The sequence below is a fragment of the Panthera tigris genome, chromosome B3 (assembly GCF_018350195.1).
Source record: "Panthera tigris isolate Pti1 chromosome B3, P.tigris_Pti1_mat1.1, whole genome shotgun sequence".
NCBI classification, from domain to species: domain Eukaryota; kingdom Metazoa; phylum Chordata; class Mammalia; order Carnivora; family Felidae; genus Panthera; species Panthera tigris.
The window spans coordinates 74,313,517-74,329,303 of record NC_056665.1 but is presented as its reverse complement, the minus strand read 5'-3'; the positions used below and the strand labels follow the sequence as shown (position 1 = coordinate 74,329,303).

Sequence of the window (15,787 nt, the reverse complement as noted above, 5' to 3'; positions counted from 1 at the left end):
CAGTCTTAGTGAGAGTCTGAGCTTCCATACAACTATCCACAACTATAGCTGAAATCAGAGATGGAACTCAGGGCACCCAAAGCTAGTCTTGATGCCATCAAAAGGCAACCCCCTTCCCCTTCACATCTCCTTCACGCCCATTCAGTGGCCAAAAGAGAAAGGTGAGAGAGAAAGTGACTAATGCAGTGTAGCTGAAGTGAGCAGTTCTGGAGATTGAAGCCAGAGAAATGTTGAGCCGACCCCTCCCCTAGACGGAGGAAGAAGCAGGAAAGCAGGAAGGCCAGGGTCCCAGACAGGATCCTGGTGATCCTGCATCCAGGGAGCAGGATCCATCCTCTCCTCACACACCACCCTGGCACACTGTCTCACCCTTCATTTCCTCCAAGCTCTGCCCATGATCCCACCTGCAGCCTGGCTTCCCCTTTCCTAATGCTGGAGTTTATGGCTTTCACAGTAGGTGGCAGCAAGTACAGTGCAAATCACGTATAACGCAGCTTCTCTAGGGTTGGGAGCCAGGAACTATTCCTAGAAATTCTCTCCATAGAAAGAAAAACACCAGAGACCACATTCTATCCTTACATAGTTCCCATTTATCCTCAGCACACACTGCCATCAGACAGACAGACACACACACACACACACACACGCACGCACGCACGCCCAAAAGCCTCATGACTTTTGCGGGCAACTCTGGGCCTCAATCTCTCCTCCACTATCCCATCTAGGCCCCTCCTTCTCTCCCTCCCCTTGGACTTTGCCCTTCTTACTGGCCAGGCAGGGGGGACCAGAGTCCGGGTTGACTCATCTCCCACCTCACTGGAGCTGAGATCCCAGCTGTGTAGCTGAAAACACCACCATTTCAGCCCCAGCACAGCAGAGAACCACACAGCCCAGAACTCAGTGGGAGAGGCAACTCCCCTGCTCCTTCCCTCCACCATGGAGTACCTCTCAGCCCTGAACCCCAGCGGCCTGCTCAGGTGATTTTTTAACCCTCCTTTCTACCCTCCAACTCTGAGGATAGGGCATGGCAACAAAATTCCATTCAGCTCCCAGGAGACTCTGATACTCACTGCTTCTCTTTCCTGCCCCCACTTTCCACAACGGGCTTGTCCAGCTATGGAACCACTACTCACCACCTCCACTCCATGGTCTCTCCCTAGGCTACTCTGATCTGCAAGTCTAGATCCCTCCTTAACTCCCCAGGCACCCCACCCCATCATCCCTACTGCATTCACCAAACTCCTCACTTCTTGACCTTTCTTCCCAACTACCAGGTCAGTATCCAGTATGAGCTCTGAGTTTGGCAGGAAAGTCTGGACTTCAGCTCCACCACCCCAGCGACCTTTCCGTGTCTGTGATCACAAGCGAACCACCCGGAAAGGTTTGACAGCTGCCACCCGCCAGGAACTGCTAGACAAGGTAAGTGAGCCAAATCCCTAAGTTCCTACTGCAGGGGCTAGAGAAGACTGAGAACTTACAGTGAGTGAGCAGAAAGGCTGAGGTTAGTTACATGGCTGCTCCTCCCTCTGGGGGCTAAAGGGGGAGGGGGGGCGGCGTGGTTCAGCCCAATGACCAATGCTGTATTTAGGTTATTTCTTTTCCAGGGGGTAGGAGGAGGAATAGCTAGGGAGGGTTGGGGGAATGGCATTCAGAAGTCAGTATGGAATGGTGATTCATATGACAAGTCAAGTTCAAGTCCAGATCCTACCACTTGCTAGTGTCACACTGTAGGAAGTTGTTCAACCTATCAAAACTTTAGTTTCTTGATCTACAAAAAGGGAATAATGTTACACCTTTCTCCTAGGGTTGTGGAAAGGAGTCAAAGAGGACATGTATGTAAAGTCTACATAGATACCTGGCACTAGTGAAGACTCAAAAAGGCTAAGGGTCATTGTTACTGAAAACAGTTCTCTGAGAGTGGGGGACAGTGAGGTAAGACACTGGAGAGAAGACAGAAGGATGGACCTCAAGAGAACCTGACTAGTTTTTCAATTCCAAACCACTAGGATTGGCTCAGAGGGTAACAGGGAAAGAGGACAATGACAGAGGAGCAACTAGGTTAAAAAAAAGTCAGCCCTTAGCGAGGGTCCCCCAGCAACTAAGCACCAAGAGCTGGAGCCATTTGAAGAAGGGCAGTTTCCCAGGAAGTAGAGTTGGGGTGTCAACCAGCATCCAGAGCCAACCAGTGGATGTGGGGCAGCTGGAGAGGGAGGGACATGGATAAGCCCTGCCCCTTCCCTCCTGCTTCCTGTGGCTGGGCAGGCACTGGAGGCCCTGCTGCTGAGTGGAATGCTAACACTGGTGCTGGAGGAGGATGGGACGGCCGTGGAGAGTGAGGACTTCTTCCAGCTTTTGGAGGATGACACGTGCCTGATGGTGCTGGAGTATGGGCAGAGCTGGACCCCCAACAGGGTGAGAGGCCCATAGTGGGGCTTGCTGTAGGCCACCAATCCTTTATATCTCTCCCAAGCTTCTCTAGCCCAACCGTGATCTTGGGGGCAGAGACACTGGGAGAGGTAAGGGGTTGCCAAGGACACCATTCAGGGGACAAAGAGTCCAGGCAAGGGTGGGTCTGACCCAGTGCTGGTGGGGAACTGTGTGCCCAGTGCACACCGTGGGTGTCAGGGTGTGAAGGTGCGTGGCACTGATGAGTGTACCCTACAGAGTGGGGTGCTGTCATACGGCCTGGGCCGGGAGAAGCCCAAGCACAGCAAGGACATCGCCCGTATCACCTTTGATGTATACAAGCAAAATCCTCGAGACCTCTTTGGCAGCCTCAATATCAAAGCCACATTCTATGGGCTCTACTCCATGAGTTGTGACTTTCAAGGACTCGGCCCAAAGAAAGTACTCAGGTCAGAGACCAATATATCGTATTTCCTCATCCCCTTGCAGTTGCAGCGCCCTTAATTCCTTCTTCTATACTCCCCTATCCATAATCTCTCCCTTGTGGAAAACCCCCTCTATAGCCTCCTCCCACGTTCCCCCACCCATCCGACTTCATCTTGTCTCTGCCCTTCAGGGAGCTCCTCCGTTGGACCTCTGCACTGCTGCAAGGGCTGGGCCATATGTTGCTGGGAATTTCCTCCAGCCTTCGCCATTTAATAGAAGGGGCCGAACAATGGCATTGGCAGCGGCAGGGTCGCCTTCATCCCTACTGAGAAGGGGCTCCAAGCTGCTTTCTGCCCCTAGATTCATTCCAAGAGACACACTGTGAGGATTGTGACAGCATCAGCTTTGGAGATCTGAAGACAGTGCAGATTAGGTAACTCACCTGATTTCCCCAATGCCTTCTGACCCCATTGTGACAGGCCCCATCAGCATAACGCCTTACACCCCTAGCCTATACCCTTTCCTGAAGAATGCTGTCCCTTCCTAGCCATCTTTCCAGCATCCCACTTACCCGGAAAGGCCACAAGCCTGTCCCCAAGTATCTTGACCCCACCCTGATCATTGCTACATCTAGATTCCTTGCAACTCCTCCTGTCCCTAAGCTTCCTAGTGCACTGAATTCAGCCCTTTCTGATTTTACCTTGAGATCTCTATTTCTTTATACCCTTTTCCCCAAAATAACAAAAGCATTTCCAATAAAAATATAAAAATGTTTATTAATAAGACTTTTGATTCCAACTTAAACTAAGAAGGGGACAGGACAGATACTCCCGCTACCCTCCCCATCACCCAGTCCCAGATCCAAAGGCCTCAGTCTTCAAGTATTGAGTTCAAAGCCCTCCTCCGCTTGGCCACTGCCCCCTGCTGCTGTTCCCAAGCCTCTCGGCGCTTCAGGAAAGTAGTCAGGGCCACATTTCGAGCCACATGGTGGCCAAAAGGGTCTCTTATCAGCTCCTGGTTCCGCTCCCCTGCAAAGGGAATCACTCATGTTCAGTATCATCATGCAGTCACCCCCCGTGCTCAAAGCGACACTCCCTGGGTGAAGGTCCCTCCATTTTCCCTGGGCCCTGGGTTGGCCTCAGGGATAATACCTCAGTCTCCAAAGAACGGAAGCCAGGAGAGGGCGGGAGCACAGGGCTGCATAATCAGCAGAGGAAAGGAGGGCAGACTGCTAAGAACCCATGGTCAACACCACCCTTTTGAACTGAAGTCTCTGCTGTATTTAAGTCCTCTCCCCAGCCACTCAGCCATCTGGAGTGAGGAAGTTTGGAAAGGTTAGAGAGAGGTGCAGGTACTCACCTAGCTCGGCAGCAATTTCCTTCCGGGCCCCCAAGGTTGCTCCACTCCAGATGGCATCTAGCACTCGGCTGCCATGACGACTACAGGCCAGAGCCACGTATTGTCCCTGCAGTGAAACAAGCAAGGTAGGTCCCTCTGGGGCATTCCACAAAAGTGCATTGGGGAGGGGAACAGGGAAGTGAAGTTTCAGAAGTTTATGGGCTGAGTCAAAAGAGTCTGGGAACGATATATCCTCTCTGATTCTGAAGGACAGTCTCAGGGCAAGCTCATGTTCTCTTAAATGGATGTTGGTGGGGGAATCAAAGCAGAAACCAGAACCTTTAGGGTCTTAAGCACACGACGACGCTGCTTGCGTGTCACGGAGGGGCTGGTCAGGACAGCATCAAGCACGTGGGAGCCAGCAGGGTTCTGGGCGAGAGTCAGAAGTTGTGGTCCTGTCAAGGCACCCAGACTTCGAAGTACGATACCAGGGCTAGAGAAGTGCAGCAGATGCTGAAGCAGAAGAGACCCAAGGACTGTCACTTCCCCCAGAGCCCTGGCCGTGCCCATTTCCACCTGGTAGGACAGAAACAGGGATTTAGGAGGCAGCCACCAAAGTGCCACCCCCACCTGGATGAAGCCAGAGATCCCCACACCCTCACCACAAGGGTGAAGGACTTTTTAAACCCTGGCCCCAATTAGTCAATGACTTGGCCCCTCTCCTACCTCACCTGGTGCTCTGCGGGCACTGCCCCTTCCTCCTCTGCCAGTCTATAGTATACCTCATAAGCCGTCAAAGTGGCAAAGAGAGGCACACAAGCCACTTGCCGGGAAGGGGGCTCCGCACAGTGGAATGCCTAGAGGAGAAGACAAAACATGATGAATCGGAGAGCTACCTCATCCCTAACCCCGACTCTCTAGACAGAGGAAAGCATTCAGGAGATGTGAGAATGTAAGCTGCATAAGGGCAGGATCTCATCTGCCTTGCTGTATCTCCAGCCCCTATACACATAAAAGGGGTTGAATAAACATTTATTCCTTAAATAAACTGCTCTCTTAGTTCTGGGAGACAATTTTCATTCCAGGGCTATGAGGTGGGTTTGGCCTTATTTCTCCCTGGATCTGTGAACTCCCTGGACATTAGACCTCTTGAGTCCAGAGATACAACCACTGAAGATGAGAGAGGTCCTAACAGGTGGAATTTGAACTGAGGGCATAAACAGGTTGGGGGCAACACCTACTCACCTCCAACAACAGCTGCAGGACCCGGGCTTGGTGGGCCCCAACTCTGCGGCAGGCCCCCACCAGGGCAATGACCACCCCCGGGTGACCTTGAGCCAGCACAGCTTCCAGGGCAGGGCTCAGCTCCTCAAACACGGGGGACAGCTGAGGGGAGACACAGAATGAGGAATCTTTGGCATTCTGTAACAGTGGACTGAGTTATTCAGAGAAATCTTCCTGCTGAAAACAACTAGAAGTGCTAGATAAGCACGGCCAATATCAGAATTTGGGTTTGGCCAGATAAAGTCTAGGACAAGGGGGCAGTCTTAGAGGTGCTGCCTCACATGAGGGAAGCAGCAATACTTTAAATGGCCACACTCTCAAGATAAGGGGATACTGGAATCAAATCTGCCCTTCTAGGGGCGCCTAGCTATCTCCGTCAGCAGAGCACACAGCTCGTGATCTTGGGTTGTGAGTTCAAGCCCCACATTTGGTGTAGAGATTACTTAAAAATAAAATCTTAAAAAAAAAAAAAAAAATCTACCCTTCTACCCCAACTCCTAACTCTGTATTGCTACAGATAGTTGACCACAAACACGGGTCATGGAACCTCAAGCTGCATATTTGGATTAAGCCAGTCGCCTGCTGGTATTGGAACCCGAGAAGCCAAAACAAATCCTTTCTGAGAAGGCACTTTCGTCATAAGCTCTGAGTAACCCCCAGGAATAACTTCAAGGGGAATGGCCAGCACACACTCAGAGATGCAGAGGCAGGCACACAATAAAATAAGGCACAATGAACAAAAACTAGCAGAAATAACAGAGCACAGAAACAGATCTGGCCCCACTCTCAACTCACCAGCTCAGCGGTAGTAACAGCATCCAGTAAACGCTGCAAAGGGAAGTTGGCAATGGGGTGTGCAGCCAGGGTCTGCAGCTGCCCTTGGAAGTGATCCTCAAAGAGGCTCTGGAGCCTCGGGGGCTCCAACACCAGCAGCACTTGCTCCAGGAGTCTAGAGCTCGTCTGATCCCGCAGAAATAGCAGTAGGGGGCTAGGGACAAGGAGAAGGTGATCAAGCAGCCTTTACTGCATCTAAAATACCCATATCACTTCATTCACTTCACACAGCCTCATCAACTTTGGTGGACCCTGAGGCCTAGACCATACCTGCCATCTGCTGAGGAATTGCGGCTACTCAGATAGCCAATCACAGCATTGCAGAGCTGAGCACAAAACTGGGGCAGTTTGCGGTGTAAGATTTGTAAGGCCACTTGAAGGCAGAAGCTGGAGATCTTGTCAGTGATAAATACTGAGGGAAAGGGCAGAAAAAATAAAAGCAGCTCTTCCAAAATCCAGACAACCTGTACAACCTCAAACCTCAAGCAAAAGATATCAGGGACTTTGGATGTAAAAGCTCTATACAGAGTCTTTGCAATATCAAACCCGATCAGATTTGAAAAGGAATAAGACTGATCGAAGTAAGGGCCTCAGATGATGACAGTTCACCTCTAGAAAAGCAGGTCCTAGACCCTCCTCCTTTTTCCCTCCTTACCAGCAATGTCCTTCAGAAAGCAGGAGCTCAGGTCCTGAAGGCGATTCAAGAAGGTTTCAGGGACCTCAAAATCAGATGGCTTACCTTCCCGAGTTGGGGCCCTTTGGGCTTCTGAAAGAAGACCAAGAACACGTGCAGTGCTGGGATCACAAACTACCATCCAGGAGGGAGAATAGTCCCATAGATGAGCAAGGATTCAGCTTGGAGATGCAGAACACATATGAATACCTCTTCTCATCTGGATGACTAAACAGAGACTATGTTTCTGTTTTAATTTTTCTAAGAAATTTCAACAGCTCCCCAGTGGTCCGTAGAAGATAGGCCAAACTCTCAGGACTTCAAGGCCTCATCTAAACTCTCTAACCTTATTTCCCACAGTTTTTCAAACTGTAGCTCGCTGCCTACAAATGCATCATAAAATCACTTTAGTGGATCTTAACCAGCAATTTTTCAATAGAATAGAATAGAATAAAACAGAAAAGAAAATATCAGAATGCGTTGTATATATATTATCTTCTCAAAGTTCTGCTTGAGTCCAATATATGTATACATACACAGACGCATGTTCAGTGATGTTTAAAACAAAAAAAAATCTGTGAGTTGTGGTTTAAAAAAATTTGACACCCATTCCTCATGAATCACCTCTTACCCCTGGCCTATTCTACTAGCTGTCCCCCAAACACACCTATGCATCCTCACATCTGGGCCTCTGTGTGCACTAATCTTTGGCCTGTTAAGTCTTGTCCTAATTTCTCTGCTAATTCTTTAAGGTCAGCAAGAATTACTCTTCTGCTTACTCTCTTCTACTGGACTTCCTAAACTCTCCTCTCCTCTACATCCACTTCCCTCTTGTAATACTTACCAGGTGACTGAGAGCCACGGTGCCTGGTTCTCTCAGACTCCAGAAGAGTCCCTCCCAACACCTGTAGCAGAGTTCTGACCACGAAGCTGCCATGTGTGTCTCCACAGTAGAAAAGAAAATCATCACACACCTCGGAGGCTAGTCCCAAAACCAGCTCCTCCAGAGTCTCCAAGGGACCATCCTTGCCATCCTCCTCCTCTTCCACGTCCTCCTCCTCTTTCTCTGCAGGGCTCCCCAGCAATCGAGGCAGCTGCAGCAAAGCACTTTGCAATACATGCACCCCGCATCGATGACAGGCCACAAAGCGGAAGTTGGAGCGCAAAGTAGCCCATACTCGACACAGCGGTTTCAGGGGACTAAATCCCAGCAGTTCCTGCATAATCTCACTGCCAGTCCTGTTTGTGGCCAAGGCTAGGGCCTCAGCTTCCACTTCCTTCAAAACATTGTGCACCATCAGTTCTGAACAGACAAGAAAAGAAATATTTCAGAGACTAAGAGGAGGATGGTTATGTTCCATTAGTTAACTAAAGGAGGGAGAGGGGAGCAATGAAGAGGATATGGGAGACATAGACTAAGTCCCTATGCCCTGGGGACCCATGAAAATTCTCCTGCCTATCCCAGAACTTATGCCCAGCGAATCCCACTTTTAGTCTCACCCTGAAGTCTCCCCACCTCGTTCTTCTCCGGTCTCAGGAGCCTCTTTCAGGGCTGACAGTGCCTGGCGGAAATACCCCAGAGCTTCGGGGCTCAGGTGAGGGTGCGCGTCTTGGGCTGGCTCCGAGCTTCTGTCCGGAGGCCGCTGGCGGCCTGGTGGGGGGCGCCCCGATCCTTTGGCCCCGCGCCCCCGTTTGTCACCAGCTGGAAACCGGCGCCCAGCCTTGTGGAGGGAGCGCGGACCCAGTCCCATGAGTGCTGAAGACCGTGTCCGTCCGCGATAGCGTCTCCAGTCGCAGAGGAACGTCACGCACGTAGGAGCGTGCCGGGTCCGGACCGAGTTTAGGAAGGCCGGCGTGCTCGGCGCGCAGCATATACGTCACGGTATTGGCGACAGCCCCTAGCCGGGTGACTGTGTGTGTTCCCAGGTCGCCCCGCCTCCAGTCGCCAGTCCTGGCCCCAGCACCGCCTCCCGTGCTCTCTGACCCTCTCCTCCAAGCCCTCCGCTGATCCCGGACGGGAACGCGGGCTGGCACCCCAGCCTCACACTCTGATCCAGTTGCAGTCACCTGGTCCCGCCCCCGCAGCCAGAATCGAAGTCCTAGAGTCCAAGGACTTTGCCTGCTAGACGGCGCCGGGACTGCAGGAGCGCAGGTAAAGGGCGCGAGCTCCCCTCCTGCGTGCCCGGGCCCCGCTCTTACCCCCGACCCGGAAGCCGCCCCTCCGGGCTCAGCCCGCCAGGGCCACGCCAGAGGCCAGAGCTCTGGATAGCCCAGGACGCTGCGTGGACCCGCCGTTGAGGGGCTGCCACGCTGAGCGCCCCCCACCCGGTCAACCCCTTTCAGAGAGTCCTTACAAGTGGGTAGCCCTGGACAGTCCCACCGAGCCCCCTTATTTACTTCTTGGCCTGCCAAAAAGGACGAACAGCCTTGCCCTGGGGTTTGCACCGTTTTCCCGCTCTGAAACTTCTCTCTTCTCACAGGATCCTAACCTTGGCTCCCCCTCCCTCCCGCTATCCGGGTCCCCCTTCCACATACACGAGATGCAGGCTTCCCTCAGAGCAAGTCTTTGCTTCCATAGATTTTCCCCCTTTGCATGTGAGTCATGGCAGCTCCCATGAAGGGCCAAGTGTGCGTGGTGACCGGTGCTTCCAGAGGTATTGGCCGCGGCATCGCCTTGCAACTCTGCCAGGCAGGTGCCACAGTTTACATCACTGGCCGCCATATGGACACGCTGCGGGCCACTGCTGAGGAGGTGGGTGCTTCCTCTGGAACAAGTGGGACACACACCACCTGAGGTAGCCCTTCCCATTAACCACTCCTTCCACTAATCCCTTATCTGAAACCATTATATTCCTCCACGAAATGTGAATATTTATTCAGACTGGAATAAATGAAGCCCATAAATGACGTCAGATCAGGTCAAATTTTGCCAATAAGTGAGTTTTATGAAAAAAACCTTCTGTTTGAAACCTTCAGGGATTTTGGAATTGCAGCTGAAGGGTTGTGGACCTGTGCTTTCCTTTATTTTAGGAAAGACTTTATTGAGCTGTACACTTTCACTTGACTTTTTTTTTTTTTCTTTACTGGATTTCAGTTTTAAAAAATATATTTGGTGGGGCGCCTGGGTGGCTCAGTCGGTTAAGCGTCCGACTTCAACTCAGGTCACGATCTCATGGTCCGTGAGTTCGAGTCCCGCGTCGGGCTCTGGTCTGATGGCTCGGAGCCTGGAGCCTGCTTCCGATTCTGTGTCTCCCTCTCTCTCTCTGCCCCTCCCCCATTCATGCTCTGTCTCTCTCTGTCTCAAAAATAAATAAACGTTAAAAAAAAAAAAAAAAAATATATATATATATATATATATATATATATATATATATATATATTTGGTTTGCTAGGCACTGGGTGAAGCACTGGGGTTACCAAGATAAATAAGATGTCACTTCTGCTTTGGAAAGATAGGACCCAGCAAGAAATCAGAGGCAGACACAGAATGCTCTGGGAGCACGGGGGAGCAGTTAGGAGGCAAGAAGGTAAGAGGGTGGAACTAGAACATGGATCTGGAGAATAGGAGGATTGGTCCTGAATAAGGTATTTCTTCTTCCTTTGAAGTTAGAGGATGGGGACTCATTTGTGAAGGGTGAAGTAGAACGGAAAGTAGAAATAGTTCATGCCTGAGAGTTTTTGATTTTTCAGTAACTAGGCAGGAGCATTGGTGATGTGAGGGTAAGAGGGCCAGGACAGAGGAGAGGTTACACGTGAGTGGTGAAGAGTGGGAGCTTAGGGTGTGAATGATGGAAATGACCAAGGATGAGGAAGAAGAGAGATATTCCTTTCCCAGGAGCATCCCCCCTTCCCTATTTGTCCCTTGCCTTCCAGTAAGAGTGTACAACGACTTGCACCTGGTAGGCCTCCGTAAATGTAGTTTTTAAGCTTGAGATCCCAATCTGTTTCCCTCTATAGAGAAAGGACCTAGCATTCCTGAAACTCCTCAAACAGACACCAGAGGGCGGTATTGCTCACCATATTCCCTCAGCTGCTGGCTTTGATTCCTACTTTTGCCTTCTTAGTGCCCCCTCCCCTTCTCAGCTCCTCCCAAGCTGGGAGTTGAAGAGGGTTGCCTTATGTCTCACACTCATGTAACTATAAGCTCATATCCCCTCTGTCTCTCCAGGCACAGTCTCGAGGGGGCCAGTGTGTGCCTGTGGTATGCGATTCAAGCCAGGAGAGTGAAGTGCAAAGCCTGTTTGAGCAAGTGGATCGGGAACAGCAGGGGCGTCTGGATGTGCTGGTCAACAACGCCTACGCTGGGGTCCTGGTACCCTTTACACTTTGGTTCCAGCTCCACATCCCTAACCTCCCCCTCTGACCCCTGAGTCCTGAGTCCTTATCCCCACTCATTGTCCCTTTCATTATCCAGCCCCTCATACCTGTCTGCCTTTAGATCATCCAATTTACAACACTCCCTTTGCCTTCCAGGCAATTATAAAGAACACTAAGAAGGCATTCTGGGAAAGCCCTGCCTCCATCTGGGATGATATCAACAATGTTGGACTCAGGTAAGTGTTCCCTTTGTCCCAGGGTCTGGGTTCTCCTCATTCAGTCAGCTGAGGGCCTGGACGATTCCTCATATGCCCGCCCTTGTTCTCTGACCTCCCCATCTCTTTCTTCTTCTTTTTGTCCCATTTGTTTCACACCTCTGGAAAATTTCCATCCAGTTGGATCCGTACCTGGGAACATTGACTTTTACCTTGTTTCTGTCAGAACTGACACAACTGAACTTGCTCTTGGCCTCTCTCCGGCCTCACTCTGCACATCCAAGTGCGTGATCGGAAGGAAGCCTCCCTCTTTGAATAATGCACACCACCTGTAGTTGATATTAACAAAAAAAAGAAATTCTTTTGTCTTAGATCAAGAGAAGGTCAATGAGGGTGAGTGCCAGCCATGTTAGCCTCCACATCCTCACTCCAGATCCATAGGCAAGGGCACTCCAACATCAGAGTTACACATACATGTGCATGGGAGTGAGATGAAACACAGCACGAAGAGTTCACCTAGCATGACGCACCACTTGTGTCTCTTTTTTATTGTTGGAACGGTAGTGCCCTCTCAGAAACTGCATTCGATGGGGGTGTGATCAGCCACCTGTGGGAGTAACTAAGAGATTATCTGAAAATCTGTGCCTAAAGCATTTTAAGAACACCCACAGCTTCTTGTGGAAATACCAAGGAAGCAGGATTAGAATCCAGTTGTGATTTCCAAGGCAGAAGAAAGATTATGAGGACAGAGAGGGATGGTCAGCCAAGAGGCAAGAAAAGAAAACCTAAAATGCTGATAATTGGCAGTTATGGCCCACATGCTTAGCCTTCCAAAGAGAGGCCTTCCACTCCCTCATCTCTTGCAGGTCAGAGTTTTGAGCCTGGGCAGAGGCCCAGGCCTTGGTCCCTGAGCCATGATGAATTTTCCAAGATAAAGGCCATTTTGTGAGCCTCTGGGAAGCCCGCCAACATATCCTCACCTCCCCCCCCCACTCACATACACATTTACTGTGCCTTTCCTTTGCATTACCTTAGATTGGGCTTTCCTTTTGAAACTATAATTCTCTCTACCTGTTTTCCCTCGGAGGATCCTGTTTCCCATGCAAATGAAATGTTTTTCTGGTTACCGAGTATATGTGTGCTGGGTTTTCCCTACATAGGAGAATGGAAAACTGAGTTTTTCCTTTACACGCATCCATTGGTGGTTCCTTTTACCACTGTTGCTCTCAGGAAGTGGCCTCTAGCCTTAGAGGGCAGAGGAAGCTGCCAGGGCTACAGCAGCCAGGCCAGCAGTGAACGTCATGTATTCCTTCTCCTTCCTTGCCCCACCTTCTAGAGGTCACTACTTGTGCTCAGTGTATGGAGCACGGCTCATGGTACCAGCTGGCCGGGGACTCATCGTGGTCATCTCCTCCATTGGGGGGCTGCTGTATCTCTTCAATGTCCCCTATGGTGTTGGCAAAGCTGCGGTGAGGACCCAGGAGCACAGGGGTTAGGGAGGCATCAGACAGTGATGGTACCCATAGCTCAGGAGATCCGATCCCCAATGATCAGAGTAGTAAGGCCCACTGGCCCCCACCTCTCCCTCTGCACCTTCATAAACAGTCCCTTTGCCTGGGCTCCCCTTGGGTGGCCAGGGTAGGCAGCACACTGGGGAAGGTGGACAGCTGAGACAGGGCTCCTGAGAAGGGCTGGGGCATCCTCAGCAGAAGCAAGGAAGGCAGGGGAGGAAGGTGATGTGGCCGGGCGCCCTGGCTCTCCCCTGCCTTCTGTCCTTCTACAGTGCGACAGGCTGGCTGCTGACTGTGCCCAGGAGCTGCGGCGCCACGGGGTCAGCTATGTGTCTCTGTGGCCAGGGTTGGTGCAGACAGAACTACTGAAGGAGGTTGTGATGAAAAACAACAATGCTGATGATCCCCTGTTGAAGCAGGTTGGCAGGGGGAGGGCGAGGGAGGCAGGGAACGCAAAGGAATCAGCTTCTCCATCCTCAATGACAAGACAGTAACAAAGAGGAAATACCCAGGTGCCTACTGTGGCAGGAGCAGGGCCGAGCAGCATACATACATTATGTCCTTTCATCCAGCAAAGGAGATATTATCTCCATTTTGCAGATGGCAACTCTGAAACCTGGAAAGGTTAGAAACTTGCTCAAGGTCATGTATGCCATAAATGGAAAAGCTTCCTTCCCCGAAGCCCATGCTGTTGACCCCTGCCCTGAACTAACCTAGAAGGTCCAGACATAGTTGACATCCCAAGATCCTTCCACTTAGGAAAGGCAGGGCGTCCTGGTGCCAGGGTACAGGATGTACCTGGAGGTAGGGAGGAGTGGCTCAAGCATCTTCTAAGATTCTGGGTCCTGCAGGTGCAGTGATGAGGGCCTGTCTCTCTTGGAATAGAAGCTAAAAGTGGGAAAGAAATTCGGGCAGTTTTCTTGGAAATTAACCCTTCACTTCTCTGCCCCTGTGTTTCAGTTCAGATCTGATTTCAGCTCTGCAGAGACCACAGAAATGAGTGGCAAATGTGTGGTGGCTTTGGCAACAGGTAAAGCGATTGGGAGCAGGTGGTAACAAGAAAGGGCATGGAGAATCTGCAGGGTGGTGGTAGCCAGTTCTGGGTCCTGGCTCAGGAGGTGGTTGAGGAATATGCCCTTCTTTTCTCCGGCTTCTGGACCCTATGTGGGCCCAGTTTGAGGTTTGGGAGCCGCAGGAAGTATAGCCAGGAGTCAGAGGCCTAGGAATAGAAAGAAAGAATTCTGGGCACCGAAGCCTGTTTCAGTGGTGCCCTGTCCCACTGGGCCCAAACCTTGTCACACTGCATCACTGCCATGCCTTCTCAGCTGTATTTGTGCCCACAGACCCCAATATCCTGAGCCTGAGTGGGAAGGTGCTGCCATCTTGTGACCTTGCTCGACGCTATGGGCTTCGGGATGTGGATGGTAAGAGCTCTGGCCCAGCAGCCAGCCTGGACCTCCCTTCCTCCGTTCCCTGCTCACTTCACCTTCTCCCACACTTTCTCCCCATTCCTCCCTCACATCCCACTCAGGCTCTTTAGCCTAGGCGGAGGTGTCTGAGGAGTGGGAAATGACAGTGTAACCCTTCTCTTCTTCCTGTGCTCCACAGGCCGCCCCGTCCAAGACTATTTGTCTTTGAGCTCAGTTCTCTCTCATGTCTCCACCATGGGCTGGCTGGCCTCCTACTTGCCTGGCTTCCTCCGTATGCCCAAGTGGATTATGACCCTCTACACTAGCAAATTCTAACCCTCCTGGCCTGACTTCACAACTGTTCTCCCTTGGGCTATGTGGTAGGGCCTGACTCCGTGAAACAAGTCAGCCTCTCCTGCCTACCTCATACCCTTGATATGAAGAGAAGACCTCCACTGTATGTCCTGGGTGAGCCCTCGGGGCCCTTAGGTACTTCTTTATGCCTTAATTTTACTTGCCCCTACATTTTACTTTTTGCCTTAGTATTGAAAAACATCCTGCAGGCTAATAAACGTCTCATTTCTCTTTCAACAAATTTTTGACTGCTGGTTCTGTCTGTGCTTAGCCAGTGTTAAGTACTTGAGAGAAAGACTCCAAGACATACATGCAAGCTGTTTAGGTCCTCAAGGAGCTTGCTAGGACAAGGCCCCTTTCCTCCACATCTGTTCCTACTCTTCCGTCTAGAGCTGCCCAGCTCAAGGGCACCTGCTCTTCAGCTGCGAGGCCCGTTTCCACACCTCAGCTGGGGAGCAGGGTCCCTCCCCAACCAGAAGCTGGCACACCCCTATCTCTCAGTACTTTTCCACCCCCTCATTCCACCATCTCTTTAGGGATGGCTGCTGCCTTCCAGCTGGGCCTGCTCTTGGCACAGCAAGGGCAGATTCCTTGGTATTTATGATTTCCTGGAATTTGGGAGGAAAGTACTGGCCGAATCCAAGTGAGAGGCAGAGGCTGATGGCACCAACACACCCATCCTTCCTTGCAGGATGGTTCCACCTGAAGTGCTCCCTGAGGAATTGACTGCAAGGAATAGCCTTGCCTGCTCCAGGGGCTGTCCCAGCCTGAGGCAAGGCAACAGGGGGTGTGTTCCAAAGGGGAGCCCAGGACCGTTCTGAGGGAGCCTTCCTGGCAGCAGCCTAGAGGGCCATCCACGTAATGGGACAGCTGCTGTCAGTCTAGTCTTTCTAATCTTTGAAAAAGGCAAAGTGAGAGCTGACATTTCCCAAAGCTGCCCATAGTGTGTGCAGAAGCCATGACCTTCCTGTAGCTTTCTGGGGACAGCGCTGCTTACTGTTCCAGTTGTGTGCGAAGGGC

General features: G+C 51.3%; 3 protein-coding genes across 6 annotated transcripts; 2 read left to right on the top strand and 1 right to left on the bottom strand.

The window, feature by feature from the left end:
• The first annotated feature begins 104 nt into the window (after nucleotides 1–104).
• Nucleotides 105–3,580, top strand: CIDEB (cell death inducing DFFA like effector b). Its single transcript, XM_007098054.3, has 5 exons — nucleotides 105–977; nucleotides 1,275–1,419; nucleotides 2,263–2,412; nucleotides 2,665–2,855; nucleotides 3,023–3,580. The coding sequence occupies exons 1-5, from the start codon at nucleotides 937–939 to the stop codon at nucleotides 3,159–3,161; spliced, it is 666 nt and encodes a 221-aa protein (XP_007098116.1). The 5' UTR covers nucleotides 105–936; the 3' UTR covers nucleotides 3,162–3,580.
• Nucleotides 3,581–3,595: 15 nt separating this feature from the next.
• Nucleotides 3,596–8,810, bottom strand: NOP9 (NOP9 nucleolar protein). 2 transcript variants are annotated; one of them, XM_007098052.3, is made up of 10 exons: nucleotides 8,478–8,808; nucleotides 7,806–8,264; nucleotides 6,944–7,054; nucleotides 6,559–6,700; nucleotides 6,250–6,442; nucleotides 5,416–5,556; nucleotides 4,902–5,027; nucleotides 4,510–4,746; nucleotides 4,192–4,297; nucleotides 3,598–3,860 (listed from the first exon to the last, which is right to left on the bottom strand). In XM_007098052.3, the coding sequence occupies exons 1-10, from the start codon at nucleotides 8,710–8,712 to the stop codon at nucleotides 3,703–3,705; spliced, it is 1,908 nt and encodes a 635-aa protein (XP_007098114.2). In that variant the 5' UTR covers nucleotides 8,713–8,808; the 3' UTR covers nucleotides 3,598–3,702. The 2 variants fall into 2 exon arrangements, with proteins under 2 accessions (XP_042845398.1, XP_007098114.2); XM_042989464.1 differs by lacking the exon at nucleotides 4,510–4,746 and having other exon boundaries at nucleotides 3,596–3,860; nucleotides 8,478–8,810.
• Nucleotides 8,810–15,008, top strand: DHRS1 (dehydrogenase/reductase 1). 3 transcript variants are annotated; one of them, XM_042989469.1, is made up of 9 exons: nucleotides 8,810–9,113; nucleotides 9,540–9,713; nucleotides 11,130–11,267; nucleotides 11,435–11,514; nucleotides 12,830–12,962; nucleotides 13,277–13,423; nucleotides 13,965–14,034; nucleotides 14,348–14,428; nucleotides 14,613–15,008. In XM_042989469.1, exons 2-9 carry the CDS (start codon nucleotides 9,564–9,566, stop codon nucleotides 14,747–14,749), a joined length of 936 nt encoding a protein of 311 aa, XP_042845403.1. In that variant the 5' UTR covers nucleotides 8,810–9,113; nucleotides 9,540–9,563; the 3' UTR covers nucleotides 14,750–15,008. The 3 variants fall into 3 exon arrangements, with proteins under 3 accessions (XP_042845403.1, XP_007098112.1, XP_042845402.1); XM_007098050.3 differs by having other exon boundaries at nucleotides 8,835–9,113; nucleotides 11,130–11,273; XM_042989468.1 differs by lacking the exon at nucleotides 8,810–9,113 and adding an exon at nucleotides 9,178–9,317 and having other exon boundaries at nucleotides 11,130–11,273.
• Nucleotides 15,009–15,787: the final 779 nt, after the last annotated feature.

What these genes read in the sequence shown, in the direction of transcription:
- CIDEB (XM_007098054.3), top strand. Translation starts at nt 937, where the DNA reads ATGGAGTACCTCTCAGCCCTGAACCCCAGCGGCCTGCTCAG. An exon ending in AACCCCAGCGGCCTGCTCAG is followed by an intron (nt 978 to 1,274) that starts GTGATTTTTTAA and finishes CCCAACTACCAG; the next exon opens with GTCAGTATCCAGTATGAGCT. An exon ending in GCCAGGAACTGCTAGACAAG is followed by an intron (nt 1,420 to 2,262) that starts GTAAGTGAGCCA and finishes GTGGCTGGGCAG; the next exon opens with GCACTGGAGGCCCTGCTGCT.
- NOP9 (XM_007098052.3), bottom strand. Translation starts at nt 8,712, where the DNA reads ATGGGACTGGGTCCGCGCTCCCTCCACAAGGCTGGGCGCCGGTTTCCA. An exon ending in CTGTTACTACCGCTGAGCTG is followed by an intron (nt 5,557 to 6,249) that starts GTGAGTTGAGAG and finishes GTCTCCCCTCAG; the next exon opens with CTGTCCCCCGTGTTTGAGGA. An exon ending in TCCTGCAGCTGTTGTTGGAG is followed by an intron (nt 5,028 to 5,415) that starts GTGAGTAGGTGT and finishes CTTCTCCTCTAG; the next exon opens with GCATTCCACTGTGCGGAGCC.
- DHRS1 (XM_007098050.3), top strand. Translation starts at nt 9,564, where the DNA reads ATGGCAGCTCCCATGAAGGGCCAAGTGTGCGTGGTGACCGGTGCTTCC. An exon ending in TGCGGGCCACTGCTGAGGAG is followed by an intron (nt 9,714 to 11,129) that starts GTGGGTGCTTCC and finishes CTGTCTCTCCAG; the next exon opens with GCACAGTCTCGAGGGGGCCA. An exon ending in ACGCCTACGCTGGGGTCCTG is followed by an intron (nt 11,274 to 11,434) that starts GTACCCTTTACA and finishes TTTGCCTTCCAG; the next exon opens with GCAATTATAAAGAACACTAA.